This window comes from Megascapheus bottae, chromosome 18 (genome assembly GCF_031878675.1).
Source record: "Megascapheus bottae isolate mThoBot1 chromosome 18, mThoBot2.hap1, whole genome shotgun sequence".
NCBI classification, from domain to species: domain Eukaryota; kingdom Metazoa; phylum Chordata; class Mammalia; order Rodentia; family Geomyidae; genus Megascapheus; species Megascapheus bottae.
This window is the reverse complement of record NC_143526.1, coordinates 23,206,305-23,227,059: the sequence shown is the minus strand read 5'-3', so window position 1 is coordinate 23,227,059 and position 20,755 is coordinate 23,206,305. Positions and strand designations below refer to the sequence as shown.

At 37.8% G+C, this 20,755-nt stretch overlaps 1 protein-coding gene across 3 annotated transcripts in view; it reads left to right on the top strand.

Moving 5' to 3' along the window:
* Window positions 1–20,755, top strand: part of Plcb1 (phospholipase C beta 1) — a 652,247-nt gene that overhangs the window by 391,685 nt on the left and 239,807 nt on the right. For all 3 annotated transcript variants that reach the window (XM_090352012.1, XM_090352011.1, XM_090352013.1), the window contains exons 4-7: window positions 1,826–1,963; window positions 16,898–16,977; window positions 18,806–18,859; window positions 20,075–20,150. In XM_090352012.1, the coding sequence (XP_090208138.1) occupies window positions 1,826–1,963; window positions 16,898–16,977; window positions 18,806–18,859; window positions 20,075–20,150 (348 nt within the window). The remainder of the gene's footprint in view (window positions 1–1,825; window positions 1,964–16,897; window positions 16,978–18,805; window positions 18,860–20,074; window positions 20,151–20,755) is intronic.

Sequence of the window (20,755 nt, the reverse complement as noted above, 5' to 3'; positions counted from 1 at the left end):
AGGTTTTATTTTGAGTACCAAAAATTTGGATACTTCCCTTTCCCAGAAAAAAAAATTAGCAAACTATATCTCCAAGGGATTCTTACTTATTAGTTCAAAAAATGCAACTTTTTCTCAAAAGATGGCAGAAGTTCTATATGTTCAGATCACAGGTCATTCTGAAGGCAGAATTTAACAGCGCTGTGGTAGGTTCTGACTTTCAGATCATTTTAACACCCTATCACTTTACTTCTGTACTCAGAGTTAGAGAAGGACCACACCCAGAGCCTTGCCCATGTTTCTGCCAGCAGCCCAGATGACAGTCTTCTTTTGGTTACTCTACAATGATACCAGATTAGCTGATAAGGACAAAGGTTGTTTGGGCTCACCATTTGAGAGGATTCAGATAATGATTGGCAGACCTGTAGCTTTCAGGACTCTCATAGTAGAGAGAGAGATGATGTTTCATGGTACAGTCTCAAGCATAGCACATGGCCAAAGAGTGAAAAAGTGAGACTAAGGGCAAGCGTACAGTCAAGAAAAAGAGAAAGAAAGAAAAGAAGAAAGGAAGGGAGGGAGGGAGGGAGAGAAAAAGAAAGAAAGAAGGAAAGAAAGAAAGAAAGAAAGAAAGAAAGAAAGAAAGAAAGAAAGAAAAGAAAGAAAGAAAAGAAAGAAAGAAAGAAAGAAAGAAAGAAAGAAAGAAAGAAAGAAAGAAAGAAAGAAAGAAAGAAAGAAAGAAAGGAAAGAAAGGAAAGAAAGGAAAGAAAGACACAAATCCCAATATTCCTTTCAAGGGTACCCCCTACCTCTGGTGATCTGACTGAATGATCTCCCATTAAACCAAACCAAATTTGTTTTTCTACCACTTCCCAAGATTACCAAGCTTCCCAAGATTATAGCACATGGACCACCCACAATCATTTAAGATCAAAACTAGAGAAGGTGTAAGAAGTTAAAAAAATAATTTTAAAACTTTGTGAAAATTATCTTCTTTGTCTTGATAATAACCATGAGTTGAGGAGGAGATGGAGATTTTTTTTCATGTCCATATATAATTCATGGGATGACCAGCAGATATCAATTCTCAAATGAGAATTGTGATCCATTAAAAATATGTTGCTTAGCTGGGCACAGTGCCTCACACCTGTAATCCTAGCTACTCAGGAGGTTGAGATCTGAGGATCATGGTTCAAAATCAACCTGGACACAAAAGGACCTGAGACTCCAATTAACCTCTAGAAACAGGGTGTGGCACCGTGGCTCAATGGGTAGGGCAGTAGCCTTGAACTGAAGAGCTTAGGGACAGCGCCCAGGCCCAGTTTAAGCCCCATGACCCACACACACAAAAAAAGTGTTGCTAAATGGGAGTCTGACAGGTGACTGAGGACCATAGTTCTGAAGAAAGAAATGTTCAGGAGTAGGAGTGTGGCCTGGTGGTAGAGTGCTTATCTAGCATGCACCAAGATCCCGGGTTTCGATTCCTCAGTACTACACACATAGAAAAAGCTGGAGGTGATGCTGTGGCTCAAGTGGTAGAGCTCTAGCCTTGAGGGAAAAGAAAAACCCTGAGTTCTAGCTTCAGGACTGGCAAAGAAAGAAAAGGGAGGGAGGGAGGAAGGAAGGAGGGAAGGAAGGAAGGAAAGAAAGAAAGAAAGAAAGTAGGAAGGTTCTCTTTGAGCCCTGGGGCATTTGTTTTGCTTCTGGAATGTTTTTTAAAGGTCACTTTCACACAGTAAAATGCAATTCTGTTTTGAAATCCTACAAGCTTCAGTTCTTTCCATGTTACTCTCCTCCTATGCTATGACCTCAGGGTAGGCTAAACTTTTCTCCCATGTTTATTATCCAGGACCCCAAATTACGTGAGCTGCTGGATGTGGGGAACATTGGGCGCTTAGAGCATCGCATGATAACCGTGGTGTACGGGCCTGACCTGGTGAACATCTCCCACTTGAATCTCGTGGCTTTCCAAGAAGAAGTAGCCAAGGTATGGTAAATGGAAATCTCAGAAGCTCTGTCTTCCATCTGGATTTGTGTGATCATGTACAAACACTCGGGAGAGATTTTTGGATTGATATCATATTTAGCCTGTGTTAAAATTCTATCTAAAAATAACTCAGCTGCCAAGGATAGGTGCAATTTGAACACTCCCAAATATTACACATCTACTTTGAATTATGGATGGTTTTTTCCCATTAGGAATGAGGCATCATATATAACTTCTTCGCAAAACAAAATGTACATAAAGCCATATTTCAGTCTATCTGAATAACTTAAACGAAAATTATCTTGGCTTCATACCTACACTTTTTTCAACTCTGTTTCTTAACTCTAAGGGAAGGCAACTTAAACACATTTAGTTTTTGTTGTTTGTTTGTTTGTTGAAACAAAGTCTCACTAATACCTATAGACTACCACCATTCCTATAGCAGTTATTCAGTTCTTATATGAAAGAACATTAAAATCTTAAATTTAATTTTTAAATAATAGTAAGTAATGCTTATTCAGCAATGGATTCCAAAGATGTATTGAATATGTATGTCTATCTTCTAAGGAATTGCTATTTTCCTAAGATAAGTTTTTCAGATGCATACAGAAATAACTAGAATACCGGCACAAACCAGCACACAAGATGTGGTGAAACTTCATGAACCTATCCATTCAAGACTGATGCTTCCTCTAGAACTGTTCAGTTAGCATTAGAGTGAACATTAGAAAAGGCTTCTCGTTTCTTCATATTTCAAGTTAATAGGATGTTTCTAAGTTCACTTTTGTGCAATTTCCATCAAGAGTTAAAAATATAAATCCAGGTATTCCTATCTTTGAAGTCTGCCTGTCATATGTGCCCCTGCAAGCATCCCCTGTCACAGATCACAAAAAGTGCTACTCCGTTTACTCTGCCTGGTCTGGACATTGTCATCTTTGATTTTTTTAGTCCCTCTTTCTCTGGCAATTTCATGAGCTATAATAAATGACTTTGCCTGACCTCTAATTTAGTAGTGATTTTTGGCAGGGATTTGTGTTCAATATTTTTATAACACAGACTCCAGTTCCTACAACAGAATGAATGAAATGTCAACCAGTTTTAATTCTCTGGGTGTTTAGAAACTACACTTTCCCAATATGTTAAAACCCTAATCTATTTTCTCTTTAAGAATGGAGTTACGTATTTGCTTCTTTTGGATAGTTCACACCTGGGAAGGTTTCAGGGCAATGAAACTCTGGGTGACAGCATTAAGTTCTTTCCTGCGACAGTCCTTATTCTGATGTCCCTCTGTTAACATAAGTTATGTTCTTAATATCTTTCATTCCTCAGTGCATAGATGGAGAAATGAATGGATGAATACAAACAAACAAATGCTAAACACAATTTTTTAAATTACTTCTCTGAAATCTAACCTTTTTCTTTTTAGAGATGACCAATTCATGATCTTCACTAAACTTTGGGTTAAAATTTTCAATAAATGACAATCGCTTTCAGGGAAATTTTACTAAGTGAATACTGGTCTTCTATTTCATTCCAGTCTGCCTAGTGTAACTTCATTAAAGCTATATTTGAAATATATTCAATTTCCTTCTGTCATTCCTAGTCAGTAATTTTCTATAGAAGTTTTGTTCTTTTATATTGCAGAGACCCTGTAACATTCCCTGATAGGACTATATCTATAACGATCTTTCTAACACCTGTTACTTGGTGTCTGTGGTATAATGAATCAAGGCTGTAAGGTTTTGTCTTTTCTAGCAGCAATCATTTGTAGGCTACTCCCTCCCCACCAGAAAAGTTCACTCAATTATTCAACGCATGTCTTAGGTGAGTGCCTTTCCTTGGCCAGACACAATCCCGATGACAAATATAGAACAGTGAAGAAATTTAAAAAAGAAAATAAATTAAGCTGCAAATGTACTGTATCTCTGGTGGTGATCTATATGGAAGGAAAAAATTCAGAGGAAAGGAAATATAGAGAAGAAAAGGATGATACCTATGGACGATAAAGATAAAATGCAGATTACAAAGGAATTGCTCAGAGGCAACCCTATTACAAATTTCTGAGAAATCCAATTCTCAGAACAAACTTAAACTGGGACTTAAACCTTCTTTAAGAAGAATTACAGATTTTCATACTCTTTGTTCTTCCCTAAATCACTTGCAATTGAATTTATTTTTTTAGTTTATATCATTCTGTTTTATTTTATTCTTTGGCCTATTACCATGTCTTGAACTCAAGTGCTGAGCTTATTTGGCTTGCTTGCTTGGCTATAACTTTACTGGGTTGAGCCATACTTCAAGCATGGCTTTTTGCTGGATATTTTGACAAAGTAGTCCCGTGGACTTTTCTTTTCAGGATGGATTCAAAGTGAGAACTTAAATGGGAAGAATTATAGGCATGAGCCATCCAGAACCATTCAGAAACTGAATTTTTAATTTATTCCTTCAGGAAGCTATCTTTCAACTTCCCTCTCTAGAGATAGGATTAAGAATAAGATTGAAATTAAACAACAATCATAGATATCAAATCCTGCCTGACTTATCAGGCCCTTTAAACCCTAATAATCATTTTCCTTCCAGAAGTGTCTCCTGTGACTATAGCTTGGAAATGGGCAGTGTTTTTAACATATTCTCTCTGAATCAGACAATGCTGTAGTCATACATACTTGCTCTCCTGTGATCAAGGAGAATCTTGTATCTGCCGTAACTCAAGCCACCTCCTTGGGATCCCCTGAGTTCTCTGCAGAGTTTCAACAAAGGTGCTGAATATCAAGATCCTCTGTACTCTCTCCTACACTTGGCTCCAAGTCTTCTAGGGCTACATGATGTATAGTAATGTTAGAGGTATCATCAAACAAAATGGAAACAGGGAAAAGCACCAATAAATTCTACAATAAATATGGATGGCTTAGGGTCTCAGGAAACAGAACAGAGGTGAAATAAAAACCTAGACCAAACACACTCAAAGAGACACTCTGCACTTTCTGGATTCCTTCCCAGTTCTCTTGATGATGAGATCTTCTTTACAAATGAAGGCTGATTTACAATGCCAGGTACTTGCCTCATTCACAGGAATGATTTTTCTTCACCATGGTTACTTCCTTCTTGGCTCCAGACCCTTCTGGTCTAGCATGGACCCTGGACCTAAATACTCATATGTAGCTCTCACCCCTCACATATACCATTTTCTTCAGAACTACTTTAACATAGACTCTGACTGTATGCCTTTTTCCAGTGGTCTGATCCTGTCATTTTCTCCAAGCCCTGGTCCTGTCTCCTTTTTAGATTCTCCAATATGGAGTGTAATGTATTATATCCTTGGTCACCCATCAGTTAACTCCTGAAAAAAGCATCAGACACAAGGAAAATCCCTAGTTCTCTGAGACAACATAATCTTAGCTGAAGCATTGTAGGCATAGCCCTTTGCAGGAACTGAGCAGACATATTAATAATTGTATTACATGAAGTTGAAAAAGAGAAGACTTGGGGTAGTTGTTGCAACCTGAAAATCTTCCTGAGGCATTCTTTTTCATAGCTGCTCTCTGGTTCCTAAAAATTGTTGTCTTAGAGAAGTGATATATGACTTGTGTGTATCTCAAAGTCACCGGTGGGCTTGTGAAAACATACTGTATTGGGCTCTGACCCCACTAATTCTGGGATGAATCCTGAGTGTCTGTGTCTCTAAACAAGGCTGCTAGCCTGGACATTGCCAGGACATTCCTTAGAGAAGAATGGGCTCCATGTTGCCAAATCTTTGCATTTTGTTCCAAAATGAACTGGAGAATGCACACAAAGATGTGAAATAGTGGCAACAGCTCTTTTCATGTATCGTGTGAGCTAAAGAGAACACAAATACAGGCAAAGGGACTTTATTTGGAAGCTTTTTTATCTAGGTTCATATTAAGGAAGAAAAACATTGCACTAAGTAAAATTCTTAAGTCCTGACCACTGAGCACAATGAGGAAAGCATGTCATATTTTTTACAGATTTGAATCAGCATTGTCCGGCTCATTTGAACATTCCCTACTTTCCAAAACATTCATTTTCTGGGTGTCTGAAAACTGTTCTTTCTACATTGATTACTTTTTAAAGAAATAACTAGCTGCCTTTTAGTAACCATTATGGAATTTTTTCAGAAGTTTGAATAGGTATTTATACCTATGCCTCAAATTAGATCATATTCTTAATAGAGTATCTCTATGAGCTACGAAAGGAAAAGAGACAGAATAATATGAAAAAAAAAATGTTTCAGATGCCTCCAGTCTCCCTTTGTAAGCCTTTAACTGGAAAATGTAAAATAATAGTAATGATGATGATAAAGGAGACAGGTCATGATTTAAGTAGGCCAGATTTAAAAGTCAGGAAGAGTACAAATGCTACACAGTGTTCTGCAAACTCACCTTTCAACATTCAACCATTAATTAAGGAAATGTAACCCAACAAATTGGGAAATTGCTGCTAGGGGAGGGAAATATGAGCTGTTCTGATGGCTGGCCAAAACAGGACAATTGTAAATTAGATATTAACCACATGCACAGGCTACAAGTTTGGGTTACTGTGGGAAAGAACAAAGCAGGAAAAGGATAATGTGATCTGAGATTGAAAGTCCAGGATGGGGTATCATACATAACAGTGAGCACTAAAAAGGGACATGAGCTTATAAGCCCCTTAATGACATAGGTATGTTCTGCAGTCATAAATTATCAGATATGGGATTCGTCTACTCACTAATTTATTTAACTACACTCTTCACAATGTGCCATGCTCTGTGTTAGATGTTGGGGGTATAGCAACAAACGAAATAGAAAGAGAAAGGGTAAATGTCCTGAATCTAGAGATATGCTGGTATGTTTAGGATCAACAAAGGGTAAGTGTGACAGGAGCAGAGTGAGAAGATGGAGAGAGGGTGGTATCAGTGAAGACTGAAAAGCAACAGATGTTGCCTCCTGGGGGAGTGTTGCTAACCGTGCACAGACTTTTCCTTTTATAAGTCAGAAACCATTAGATGATTTCTACCTAAGAACAGTTATAGCCCAACCTAGCATTCAGCAATAAGCTGAAGAGAATCATACTCATGGAATCTACAACATTATTTAAAGTATTAGAATATGTTAAACCAAATTATCAATGACTTGGGTATGAGAAGGAAACAATCCATATATATGAAAATATGTATATATATATATGGAGAGAGAATATATGCTTATGAACAGTATGAAAGAGGAATCAAACATGCTGCTAGAACTTGTGTCCCAAGGAACAGGAAGGATTGGGATGTCACGTACTGACATAGGAAAAGTTTAACCCAGAATGTAAATTTTTGCTCAAAGAATATCACAAGGGTTGAGTTCTGATCATATTTAGCTTGAGATTATTTAATAACCATTTCATTATTAAAGTGGAGCCTGTTGAGGAAGCTACTGGACATTTGGGCCCAAATATAACATATAAATTTCAAAATCATTGACTATTTCAAAGTTATCTTAGTACTTAATGAAACTGATGAGATCAGCTGGGAAGTGGCTGTAGTTAGGGAAAATATCCAAGGTATGAAACAAGAACGTTCCAACATGGAGAGACAAGAAATATTCAAAAGTATGAGGCCAAGCTAGAACAGCTCTTTAGGTGGCAACCAGGTAAATGGGTGTCATTGAAAGTCGGGCAAGAAATAATAGACCAAGAGAAGTGATTAATTATATCAAACATGACTCATAATTCATGTAAGATGAAGGCCAAAACTCAACAGTTCAATTCAATGATGCAAAGCACATGGGTTAGCCTTATTCAAACAACTTTAGTTAAGCAAGTGGCTTCCAATCCTTGATTGAAGTGAATTCTGGGGACACGAGAGGAAGCCAATTAAGAAATCTGAATAGATGGCTCTTTTGAGAATTGATGATGTGAAAACCAGCAGAGGACTACAGGTATAGTCCAGTGGCATACAAAAGGCTCTTGGTGTGATCCCCGGTGCCATAAGTAGACAAAGGAAGACAGAATAAATATGCAGAAAAAAGAGAATTCTGTCAATGTCGATGCAAATAGTACTAGAACATGTCTTTGTATAGGTAAATTCCATAGCACTTAGTTCAGAACTTAAAATTACAACTTGAGTATCAAGTTCAGCTAACCACTGACTATTGTTGTATAAGTAAAGTTTTGTTGGAACACAACCATACCTATTTATTTCTGCATTGCTATGGCTACTTTTACATGACAGTTTAATAGTTATGATATAAGCCATATGACCCTAAAAGGCTAATATACTTACTGTGGGATTTTTTTGGAGGGGATAAATATATAAAGACAGCCAGACAAAAAAACAGATGGACAGACAGATAAATAGATACATAGATGGTATATCTCTTTATATCCATATATATATAATTAAATAGTTGTACCAATGATTTTCAATTTTTAATCTATTGTTTTAGTTTTTTCAACTCTACTGAATTGCACAGGGAAGCTGAGTCTAGTAATCTTTATTTCTTCTTTTATTTCTTCTTTCTTTCTTTTATTCCCTCCTTATGTAGCCATGTAGCATAGTTTAACCTGGAATTCACTATGTAGTCCAGGCTATTCTTAAATTCATAAGCCTCCTGCCTCAGCTTCCCAAGTGCTGGGATTACAGGTTTTCACCACAGTATCTGTCTGAGGCTGAGCTAAGACAGGAGCAAAACACATTCCACCTAGACCAGAAAAAGGAAGGAAAGTGGAGTCCATTGATACAGAAGATAGAAACTATTCCTGGAGGAGAGAAAACTTCATGGAGTGGAGAATACCTCAGTTTCCTCAGTAATAGAAGCAGTTCACTGAGAATAAGAACTTTTTATCTCTCAAACACTTTCAGCACTGGTTACTGAATTGCTTTAGAGATCTGACTGGAAAGGTTAACATGAACTATGAAAGACAGGTCATTTACACCTATCCACAAAAATGGTGTTATTTTGAGCAAGCTAAGTAAATGATTCATCAGATCAAATTTTCCCTTGCCAATGCCTTTGCAGACAATTCTTTTCTGTTGCCTGTTCAGTTTCAGACTGTGTCCTATCTTATGTCGATTTGGGAAAGATTTGCGTGGAAATAGACTTACAGCTCCCTATACTACTCCCTGAAGTCTTGCAATCTAAGCAGCTTAGTGTGGAAATCGCAAAAGACAGATGGCTATATGCCAGAAACAGCTCCCAGAACTCATGCCTATGCGGGCCTCAACCTTCAGGTCTCAGGAATCCAGTATGCAGTTGTTGGGAGACTGCTCATTATCTGGAGAATCTCAGCAAGTTGTGAAATCTGTCCCATAAAGTAACTCAGAGGAATTCCCATGTACAAAAAAGGGAAAAAAGTTAAACCTTTTCTATTTTTTAGTTTAGAAAAAAAATCACAATTTGTTTTGGCATGGTATCCTTTAGATCTGATTTGTTTCTGATCATCCATGATGAAAATGGAATAGTTGACTTCTGGAGATACCTGAAAGAATACTATAAGAAAGATTAAGTCATGGAGGAAGAAACCAGAAATACAGAAGCCACGGGGGTGGCTGTACTCCCAAAGCTCCTCTTCCTTACCCCCACGTCTGTGTCCTCTTCAGTGGAACTTAGCATAGAAAGGATTTGAGATGTCAGGCTCTGATTGGAAATCCTAAATAGTTTGATACTCTGATAGGACCCTGGGGTGGGGGTGGGGTGCATTGTTAATCACCAACAGTGTGTCAAATATCAGCCTATGGATTGAACTATTAAGTTTGCCAGTGTACTGAAACAAAAATGCCTATTGCCTGACAAAACAAGGAAAATTGTGCATTTTCTTTTTATCTACCTAAGCGTCTTCAGACACCATTGTTTGCCATCCTTCCATCTCAAAACACTGAATTGTCTTAAACACATATAAATAGTAACAATAAAAACAATATATGTTCCTCTTGTTCAGCGTAGCTAACAAATGAGCCCAGGATTTGGATGTTTCAGTGACACATAACATACCCAGAAGTTCTTCCTATGACAATATACTGCTTTACATGTCTTATCATGGTGGGTGAAATTTGTTGGCAAATGAGTCATCCTCACATTCTGCACTTGAAATTTAGATGAGTGTGAGGCAGGGGAAGGATGCACACACTGCAAACTTAAAAAGGCAACCATTGGAACACGTATAGGAAAGTTTAACAGTTCAGAAGTCAAAAGATATATTTAAAATAAAAAGGGGAGGGGAAGGTGATTCAGACTTCAATCTCTTCCTTAAGCAGAGGTAAGTAGTAGCAATAGTGGAAGAAAGTGCCTCTTGCTTTCTGTCTGCTGCTGCGTATCTTTGCTGTGTTTGTTAAACATGAGGTTTTCAGGATGCTGCATAAAGGAAATAAGGTCAGAATGGAGGGAAATTAATAGGAACCTTGAGACACAGAAATGACTGTGATTTCTGATTGAGTGTAAGCCTACTTCTCCCCAGAAATGGAAGACAGAAAACCGTATGAGCAGCATTAACCCTTCCCATCTCCTAACCCACCTCTGAACACAGGGTCAGGCTTTGTTCTTCTACATCCTCAGTTTCTGATGTTTGGCAGCCGAGAATACTTTAAGTGTATATGATTTTATCCCTCACCTAGAAACAGTTCTTATAGCTGCGGAGTGAAAAACACAAGGAAAGGAAGAAAGAAAAAAAAGAAGTGTTTTTGCTATACGGGGTCTTTTATTATTCCATATGAAATTTTGGATTGCCTCTTCTATTTCTTTAAAGAATGACATTGGGATATTGATGGGTATTGCATTGAATTTGTAGATAGCCCTTGGCAAGATTGTCATTTTCATGATATTGATTCTTCCAGTCCAGGAGCATGGGAGGTTTTTCCATTTCCTTAGTTCTGCTTTAATTTCCTTTTTTAGGGTTTTAAAGTTTTCACCAAAAAGGTCCTTTACATTCTTAGTTAAGCTAATTCCTAGATACTTTTATTTTCTTTGAGGCTATTGTGAAAGGAGTTGCTTTCCTGATTATTGCCTCGTTCCTCTCACTGTTGGCGTAAAGGAAGGCAGTTGATTTTTGAGGGTTAATTTTATACCCTGCTACCCTTCCAAAGTTTTGATTCAGCTCAAGGAGCTTGGGAGTAGAGTCTATAGGATTCTTTAAATACAGAAGCATGTCATCTGCAAAGAGGGATATATTGAATTTATTTGTATTTGGTTATTTGAAATTTGATAGGGAAGGGGGGAAAACCAAGACGGGGGGTAGTGGGGATGGGGGAGTGGGAGGAGGGTAATGGGTACCAAGACATGTGAAAGGGTATCAATGTATGTGAATTAATGCACCTTCTATATGGCAAATATCATGTAACCCTTTTATTAATTACAATAAAAATATATATTAAAAAAAGAAATAAAAGAACCTGAATGTCTAAGTTGAACACTTTATGAAAAAAAAGAGAAGGAGAAAGGAGAAGAAAAGAGAAATATAAACCGCCATGATTTTTTTCAAAGTGAAAAGAATTGTTCAACAATATATTCTTATTTATTTTTTATCCTCAGCTAAAATATTGGGGAAAATACATAGCTTACTTTTAGAGAAGCAGGTTTATCTGCACAACAGTTTTATCAAATAGAAGCAGTTGAGTCAAATACCTTCAAGTGACTAATCAATCTATCATTAAGGATGTGTGTGTGTGCATGCGTGCATGCATGTGCATGCACACATGTGTGCTAATATTGGGGCCTGAACTTAGTGCCAGGGTGCTTTCCCTCAGCCTTTTTACTCCAGACAGACAGTCTACCACCTCACCCATACCTCTACTTCCTGCTGTTTGTTAGTTAATTTCAGATAAGAATCTCATGGACTTTTCTACCCAGGCTATCTTCAAACAACAACCATCAGATCTCATCCTCCTGAGTAGCTAGGATTACTGGCTTAAATCACCAGGGCTCAGCTCAGTAAGGAATTTTTTTCCTGTTTTTAAATTTTAGTTTATTGTTAGGATGATGTATAGAGTGGACAGTTTCATTCATTGGGTAGTGGGTACATTACTTCTTGAACATTGATACCCCTTCCCATGTTTTTCTCCCACTTTGCCTTCCCTCACCCCCTCCCAATCATCTTGTTTTTCCCCTTTTCTTCCCTATTTCAAATAAACAAATAAACATATCTACAATATACTGGGTACCAAAATCTGATATAGCAACAACATGAGATAAATCATAAGGTGGGGGGAGAGGAAAGAAATAACTTCACATAGTACATTAAGAACAACAATCACAAAGATAAACCTTTTGTTTACATATCTCTATGGATTTTTAAGTCTCATGTTATTAATTTCCCTACTGCTTATGTAGTAATCTTCATTCAGCAAATATCATTCAGCTACTATGTGCTTATGCAATGCTTTAAATGCTAACAAACTCATGAGAATGAGGGGTAGGCTGATACTAGATAGACTAGTGATACAGAAGTGGAAAGAAAAGAAAACCATCAAAGATGTTTCCAGGAAGTGCTGGACAGTCGAATGGGTTTACACTTTGAAACATGCTGGTTGGAAAGGGCCATAATGAAGGGGTGTCAGATGAAGAAAATGCTGAAATGGGTGGGGTGAGGCAAGCACGTCTAGAGTAGGACAGGCATGGGCCTCTGAGTCCAGCTTATAGTTAGGACAATAGAGATCCCAGTGTGGCTGACTGGGACAAGAAGTAAGACATGAGCTGTAGGCAGGGTTGACTGTTGAACCAATTAGTAACGTGGTCACTGTAAGAACATGGTCACTCTGGATGACACAAGAAACAACTTTCTCATTTTGAACAAGAGATTGATTTGTTCCACCTTAGCTGAAACAGCATTATCCAGGGTGCTCTTTGGAAAAGCCATCGTTAGAGTACGAAGTAGAAAGAAGACAAATGCTAGAGTATTTGGGGGTAGAGGGTTGGCCAAGTGGTTGGATTCTAGATCCATTTTTGAAAGCCAAAATACTTGCTGTTGGATGCAATTCATGGCATGAGAGAAAGATGAGAGCTAATAATGGAACATGTGTTCATTGAAATGGAAAGCCAGTTAGGGGAGTAAAATTCAAAGTTAGGCTTGGAGCACTGAATTATGAGCACAAATGTGACTTTTACGTTTCTTACAATGCTAAAGGAGAGCTCTCCATTCTTCTATGGCTTCCATGGGCAGAGACAGTGACAAAGTGAAATCATAGAAGCCAAAAGCAAAGAATGGTTCCTAGAGCAGAGAGAAAGTAATAGGATCAGTTAATGTCAAGAGTCCCTTCATTTAAAGGGGAAGAATCTCGCTTGCCAAATGGTTTAAAAAGTAAAATTGGGAGGTATAATTAAGGTAATTTAAAACAAATCTATTTCCAAATGAGAAAATGATGTTTTAGCAAAATTCAGTTACTACGTAATAAGTTAATGAGGAGCTACCTGCACCTAGTTCACAACTCAATTTAGAGGAATGTAGCTCTAATTTTGTCAAATTTTACTTAGGAAATAAGCAGTACCACTTCCAAGAAAATGTGTATACTTTCTTTTCTATGCCTGCTTGATATATATCTCTCTAAGAAAAGAGGGTACTTTAAAAAAAATTCTTGTTTTACCTTGGTCTCCTCAAATGGAATTATTGTTTAAAAAGCAAGCAGTACTATGAACTATAATTACAGAACTTACTTGTATACCTCTGTGGTTTATAGTGCACAATGCTGAGGCAGACGTGAAGTACTAATTAGAACAGTGATTGGAAGGATTAGAAGGCGTAATAGCAAGTGTTACAAAAGTGAAATGAGGTAATTGGAAGTCATCATTCCAAGAATGTGACAGAGTGACACGAGACCCCACACTGGAACATCGACTTAACATTGCCAAGTTGTACAAAGGACCAGAGATTCAGAAAACAGATGTGAGAGGAGGAAGTCACCTTAGCTACTGCAAATATGTATATGTCTGGCTGGGAGTTTGGCCTAGTGGTAGAGTGCTTGCCATACATATATATATACATACATATATATGCGTGTGTATATATGTATATATACATATATATGTGTGTGTATATGTATGTATATATATGAAAGTTCATCTTAACATTTTCTAGAGGCTGAAAGTACCATATTAGGAATTATATCTAGGAAGGCTTTCCAGGGATGAGAAGATGATGGAAAAGCTGGAGGACCAGCAGGTGCAAACAGAGAGACATCCAGACTTCATTATCAGAACCCACTTTCATGGTAACTAGTCCCACACGAATGAAAACTCTCTTATTACTGGTAACTAGTCCCACACGAATGAAAACTCTCTTATTACTGGGAAAATTCACCCTGCATTCCCAGATCCCCCTCCCAGACCAGCACTAAACTATCTTAATAACTTAATTGCCTCTTAATGAACCCATTCCCCAACACCACCACATTGGCAGTTAAATTCCAGCTTGCATTTCAGAAGGAAAAACTATATCCAAACCATAGCCAGGGGCTTTCCCTTTTTCCCTTCAACAATTCTCTTAGCCTTCACTTGAATTTGGTTTCACTGCACTGATGTTTCCCCCATTTACCAGAAGAATAAATGTTAAGAGGACTAAAGACCTACTAGAACTTATATATTTCAACAGTGATTCATAAAATTGCATTCTTGTATATCTACACTATCTACTATCTATTTATATCTACTTACTCTCTATCTATATTATCATATATACATATATGTTTATGATACACACATACATATGTTAGACATGCATGCATTTTGTGTGCATAATTAACACATACTCCAAATTTACCTAATGTTGACATTATGATATATTTTATTACTTTTAAAATATATATATACATGGGCTGGGTATGTGACTTAGTGGTAGAGTTCTTCCCTAGGCATGCACAAAGCCCTGGGCTCCTCAGTACCAGATATATACACAGAAAAATATGGAAGTGGTACTTTGGCTCAAGTCGTAGGGTGCTAGCCTTGAGAAAGCTCAAAGACAGTGCTTAGGCCCTGAGTTCAAGCTCCAAGACTGGTAATATATATATATATATATATATGTATATATGTGTGTGTGTGTGTGTGTGTGCATGTGTGTGTGTGTGTGTATATTAAGAGGAGAAGGGGAAAATGTACACAAAGACGCAATGTATAGCCATCAAAATTAAGAAGAGTGAGAGAAGGGGGAGGTAGGGAAAAGATGAATGAGAATTTTAAAAGGGGTGACATTAATCAAGATATACTGTGGTCATTAACTGCATTGTTAAATGGAAACTCCTTTGTACAACTATCTAAACATAATAAGAAAAATATAAAAATAAAGCAAAAAAATAAGTAACCAGTCAATAGCTGTGGTGTATGACTAAGGAGAAGTCCCAAACAAACACAGTACATCCCTACTCCCAAAATAAATATTAATTCAATGTTAACCAGAAAAATAGACTTTGAGTAGAAAACTTTAAAGGCAGTCATTATATGTGAAAAAAGGATGAAGTCATTAAGATGATATAATTATTTTGCATATGTATGCACCTAACATTGGAAGACCTGCCTATATGCAAGAAAAATACCAATAGGCCCAAGAAAAACAATAAAATATGATAGTTAACTTTATGGTACCTGAAGGTGTTATTTCATTGAGAAGAAATCCAAATCCACTACAGCAGCATATAATTGACTGTCTCATGTCATTTCACTTAGAGAGAAACAGAAACTTTGTCTCTGAATATTTATGATGTGTTGAAAACTTTCATTAAAAAATGGATGGGGATAGGAAGTTGGGATTTAGCTCAGTGGAAGAGAGAGCCCTGAGTTCAATACTCAGCTCTGAATGAGAGAGAAAAAAAGCTAAAAATAATAGATAGGGGAATCAGAGTGTTGGTAGCTGCACAGGAGATGAGATCTGAGGATAATGGTTCAAAATCAATGTGGGCTGGAAAGTCCATGAGACTTTTATCTCCAATTAATCAAAGGGAGGAAAAAGCCAGAAGTGGAACTGTAGTCAAGTAGAAGAGTGCTAGCCATGAGCAGAAACACTCAGGAGCAGCACCTGGACTCTGAATTCAAGCCCCAGGTCTGGCACCACCACAATATAAAAGAAATTTACAGGGATTAAGAAAGAGTAGTATGGATGGAATAAATCTGATCAAAGTATATTACATGCATGTTTCCAGTATCACAATAGAGTGCCTTTGAACAATTGTATGTTAGTAATTTTTTAAGAATAAATAAGCACAGAAATTGGTGGGGGCTCGGGGAGGGGGAGAAGAATGGCTATTATGGCTGTAATCCTAGCAATTTACTTGGGAGGCTGATACCTGAAGAAGATCACAGTTCAATGCAATATAAAGCAGAAAAGTCTGCCAAATTCTATTTCCAAATTAACCAGCAATCAACACGGCTAGAGTTGTGGCTGCGATAGTAGAGCACTATCTGTAAGTAAGCTGAGCACACACGTGAGGCCCTGAGTTCACAGAGAATGAAGAATTACCCTCCTTTGTAGGCTTGCCAGTTTTGATTTTCTTTGAAGCCAAGGAAGACTTAGTAATCTCACTAGTGTGAGGAAAGTTATCACACAACTTCTAGAACTGTGTTTATCATTTAAAGTTCACTAATACAACTACTTTGGCCTGACTAACAAAGTAGAAAGATTAATGTGTGTTATTCTGTTGACAATATAGTCACCCTATTTTCAACTTTTCTGTTACTCCTTTTGTACTTATAATTTAAGGGAAATAGTAAAATGTATTCAGTTATTGAAAGCAGAGTAGCAGTTTCCTATCAACAGGATTTTTTAAGCAGAAAAATAATCTTTTTGTACGTGTAAAGCATATATCCTCAGGAGAAGTCACTTGGGGATTTGAGTTTAATTGTGTCACTTTTACCAGTAGCATGGAGGGGACCTGAGGCCATACAAATGGAGCCAATTCGTCTTCCTGGGAGCTAAGCTAAAAGCATGTCTCATGACTGAGCAGTGCTGAAGCTAATGATTTACATTTTCTTTCAGGAATGGACAAACGAGGTCTTCAGTTTGGCGACAAACCTGCTGGCCCAAAACATGTCTAGGGACGCATTCCTGGAAAAAGCGTAAGTCCCTCTAATTTTATTGCTAAAGGTATTGCCTCGTCTGAGTCCTTTTCCTTCCTGATTTGTGGGCCTTTTGTGTAGGCAGCCCCAGCTTCTTACATTAATAAACATAAATATTCCTCTGAGACCTGTTAAAGAATTGATAACCTCACTGTTCAGAATTGGTGAACTTCCAAGAAAGATAGCTCTTTTTTTTTCTGCAGGCTGCACATTGTATTATACCTGAGCTGAGCCTGAATGTCAGTGCCTTTGACACACCATGAAAAGATACATTCACATCTGGACAGCTGTGTTCCCAACTAGAAATGATGAATTTCAGAGTCTCTGCTTCTGCTTCTACCTGTGTGGGTCTTCTTAGTTATGAATATGAAGTTATGAAGGCAATGAGCAATGAATGGTTTCCTTGGTTTTCAGATCAGATCACTGATGCAGGCTATAGTAACTTCCATGGCTATTTAAATCAATAGATTGCTGTCCATCATAGCAAAGATGGGCAGGGAAAGAGCAGAGAAAGGAGGCAGAGGGAAAACAGAAAGGAAAAGAAAAGTAATGCAAAACAAATGAGCAAATCATTTTGGAACTGAAATCATTAGTGTGGCCTAGTGATAGAGTGTTTGCCTAGCATGCATGAAGGCCCAGGTTCGATTCCTTGGTACCACACGCATAGAAAAAGCCAGAAGTGGTGCTGTTGCTCACATGGTAGAACGCTAACCTTGAGGAAAGCCCAAGGACAGTGCTCTGGCCCTGAATTCAATCCCCAGGACTGACAAAAAATATCATCTGATCAAAGAAACTGTATGTGCAGCAAGGAAACTTGGCTGTGTTCCTTTTGGAAGCTGTGATCACCAACGAGGTTGGAAAGCTTTTACATCAAAACTATGAGCAGTCTGTTTTATTGAATGAATTTCTCTTTCCTCTCTTGTTTGGTAAGACAGCCATCATTCCAGACCTCATAGCTTTACCACATTTTGTGTTGCTTTTCTACCAATTCCTTTTTCCATTAAGTCTCAGCTCTGTATTTAGAATGCTTCTTCCAGGGAACATTTCTCCAGAATGAGTTACCTTAATAATCCCTCTTTTTACCCTGACTGTGATCCAATAGGCATCTCTAACATATCCATTCTTCCAGGCAAAGTGAATGAAAGGAACCTGAAACATAGCATACTATCTGCTGGTTGACTAATCAGGATCTGTTGCAAACATTTGTTCCAGACAAGTGTCTAGCTATGATGACTTTCTAAGGACCTCCTGGAACATGGCTTTTGGTGAACTGTTATAAATATTTCAGTCCCATACATACTTACATATGTGATAAATGGGTCTCGGGGTGTGACATAGCATTCCATATTTACATACCTATCAGCAGGATGTGAGAGCTCTGTTACCCCATTTCCCTACCTGTGTGTCTATAAATAGTTGGAGAGAGAACATAGTTGGTAGATTCCATCCAATAATGAGAATGAATGTACTACAACTACAAACAAGATCTAAGGGCTCAAAATTAAGCTGAGTGGGAAGAAACAAACCAGACACAAAAGAATATGTTTTATTTTTTGAAAGGTGGAAACAGACAAAAAAAATCTATGATTCTTAACATTATGTTAACAGTTCCTTTGGTGGGGGTCTGAGAGAGGAGTTAGGACGGTTAGCAAGGTGACATTTTTCTAGTTCCTATTGGGGTACCAATTTGGTGATCCCAGTGGTTTGCAAAAATTCACCCAACTTTCCATGCCCATGGGACTTTTTCTTAACGTCTGTATTTTTTTAATTTGGCAATAACATTCTGTTTAAGAAAAGTTAAACCCTTGCCTTTCTGCTTCTCCAATAGATATACAAAACTAAAGCTGCAAGTCACCCCAGAAGGGCGTATTCCTCTCAAAAAGTAAGTTTCCTGAGCATGTCCCGTGATTCATTTGCTTTTCCTCAGATTTGAGTGTGTGCCATGCTCTGTTTGGTTTCTCCACCCTCCAAAGTGGAAGCATGGAAACGTGTGGGAATTCTATTCTCCTGCAGTCATGTCTCACATTAAAGCAGCTGGCCTCCTCAACACATTTCCTGTGGTATCATTTTCAAGAAATACCAAAGCAGAGAGTGGGTGGGGAGAGTAGGAAGGGAACCTCATTGCTAAACCCAGAAACCACTTGAGATTCAGATCTATTTTAAGAGTACAAACTGAGTGACTTCTTTACCTCGTGTTGTCAACATGGCTTGGACTTTCAAGCATGGCTTGCAAGTCTGATGTCCATAGGAGCCAGTCAGGATACCTAGGAGATAAAACGGGGGCAGGAGGGCTAGAAGTCTGGCCTAATGGTAGAGTGCTTGTCTGGCAAGCACAAAGACCCTGGTTAGATTCCTCAGTACATAGAAAAAAAGCCTGAAGTGATGCTGTGGCTCAAGTGGTAGAGCTCTAGCCTTAAGAAAGCCTAAGGACAGTGCTCATGCCCTGAATTCAAGGCCTAGGATTGGCAGAAAAAAAAAAACCAGAGGCAGGAACAATAAGCAAACTAAAGATCAATATCCATCTTAAGGGAGATATCCGCTTACCTTCACCATGCACATGGTAAAATTGCTGAGTTTGGCACACAGGATTTTTCTAATGTTTTGATAAACCATATAAATATAAATCATTGTATTAAATTATCCAGTACTTAAGTTCTACTTGTTATGCAAAAATTAGTAACCAAAGAAAAACCAAAACTCACTGGTCTTAAAAGCTGCCAGTGAGTTTCCGCAAATGAAAAAAAGTTAAATTATCAATAATATAATGTACACACTTGGGGGTTCCTTAGGACAAAGTCATGAAGGCTTCTTAGTTCAATGGTTACTATGAGATGTCTCTCAATGAAAAGTTTCACTTGAATCATCCTGATAGTCTCAGAATATGAATATTCTATTGAACACTTATTTTTAAAAAGCACATACATTGGTCTTAAAGAGCACAGATTCAGACACAGGACAAAAAGGACATGTACATATAATTAAAAGATAAATAATGATTAGGTTTGATTCAGTGTACTATCATAAGTTGGCATCTTCTGTAAGTTTGCTGGAATGTAGCCTTCTAACAAACTCTCACCTGTGTATTTTCACTTCACAGCATTTATCGCTTATTTTCTGCAGACCGGAAGCGAGTTGAAACTGCATTAGAGGCTTGTAGTCTTCCATCTTCAAGGGTGAGTATGTGGCTTAAAAATAAGAGACCACCGCACAATAGCTTTTAATAAGGCACACGAAATGCAGTGTCCCATTGTCCCAGCAATACCTGACATAATTTTATACCATTGAGAAATTCAAACTTATTTGTCAATATCTGCATTGTACAAGATGGCTGTTAGAGCCTTTCATTCCCATACCCCCAATACTTCATTCTAGAGTGACCCTCTTTTATAGAGATTTAAATCAATAATTGGGGCTGAGGAGTATCTCAGTGGTAGACCATATGGTAAGGATGTAAGTCTCCTCATCTTGATTCCTAGCACTGGAGCTAGGGGTAGGAGGAGACAAAGAGAGAGAAAGAAAGAGGGGGAAAGAAGGAATGGAGAGAGGATGTGAAGAAGGAAGGACGAGAGGGAGGAAGGAAGTCAGCAATGTCAAAAATTCACCATTATCAAGAAAACCATTTGAAGACAATCCCAGTCTATCATTAACAAAAAAAAAAAGCCCTTTCTCAATGTTACTTGTGATTTTAACCAAAGCTGTAATGGTTAGAAGGGTAAATACTAAATGTAACTTTTTACTTTTGAAATTTCTAGTTTTAAGATGTGGAAGTCACACAACT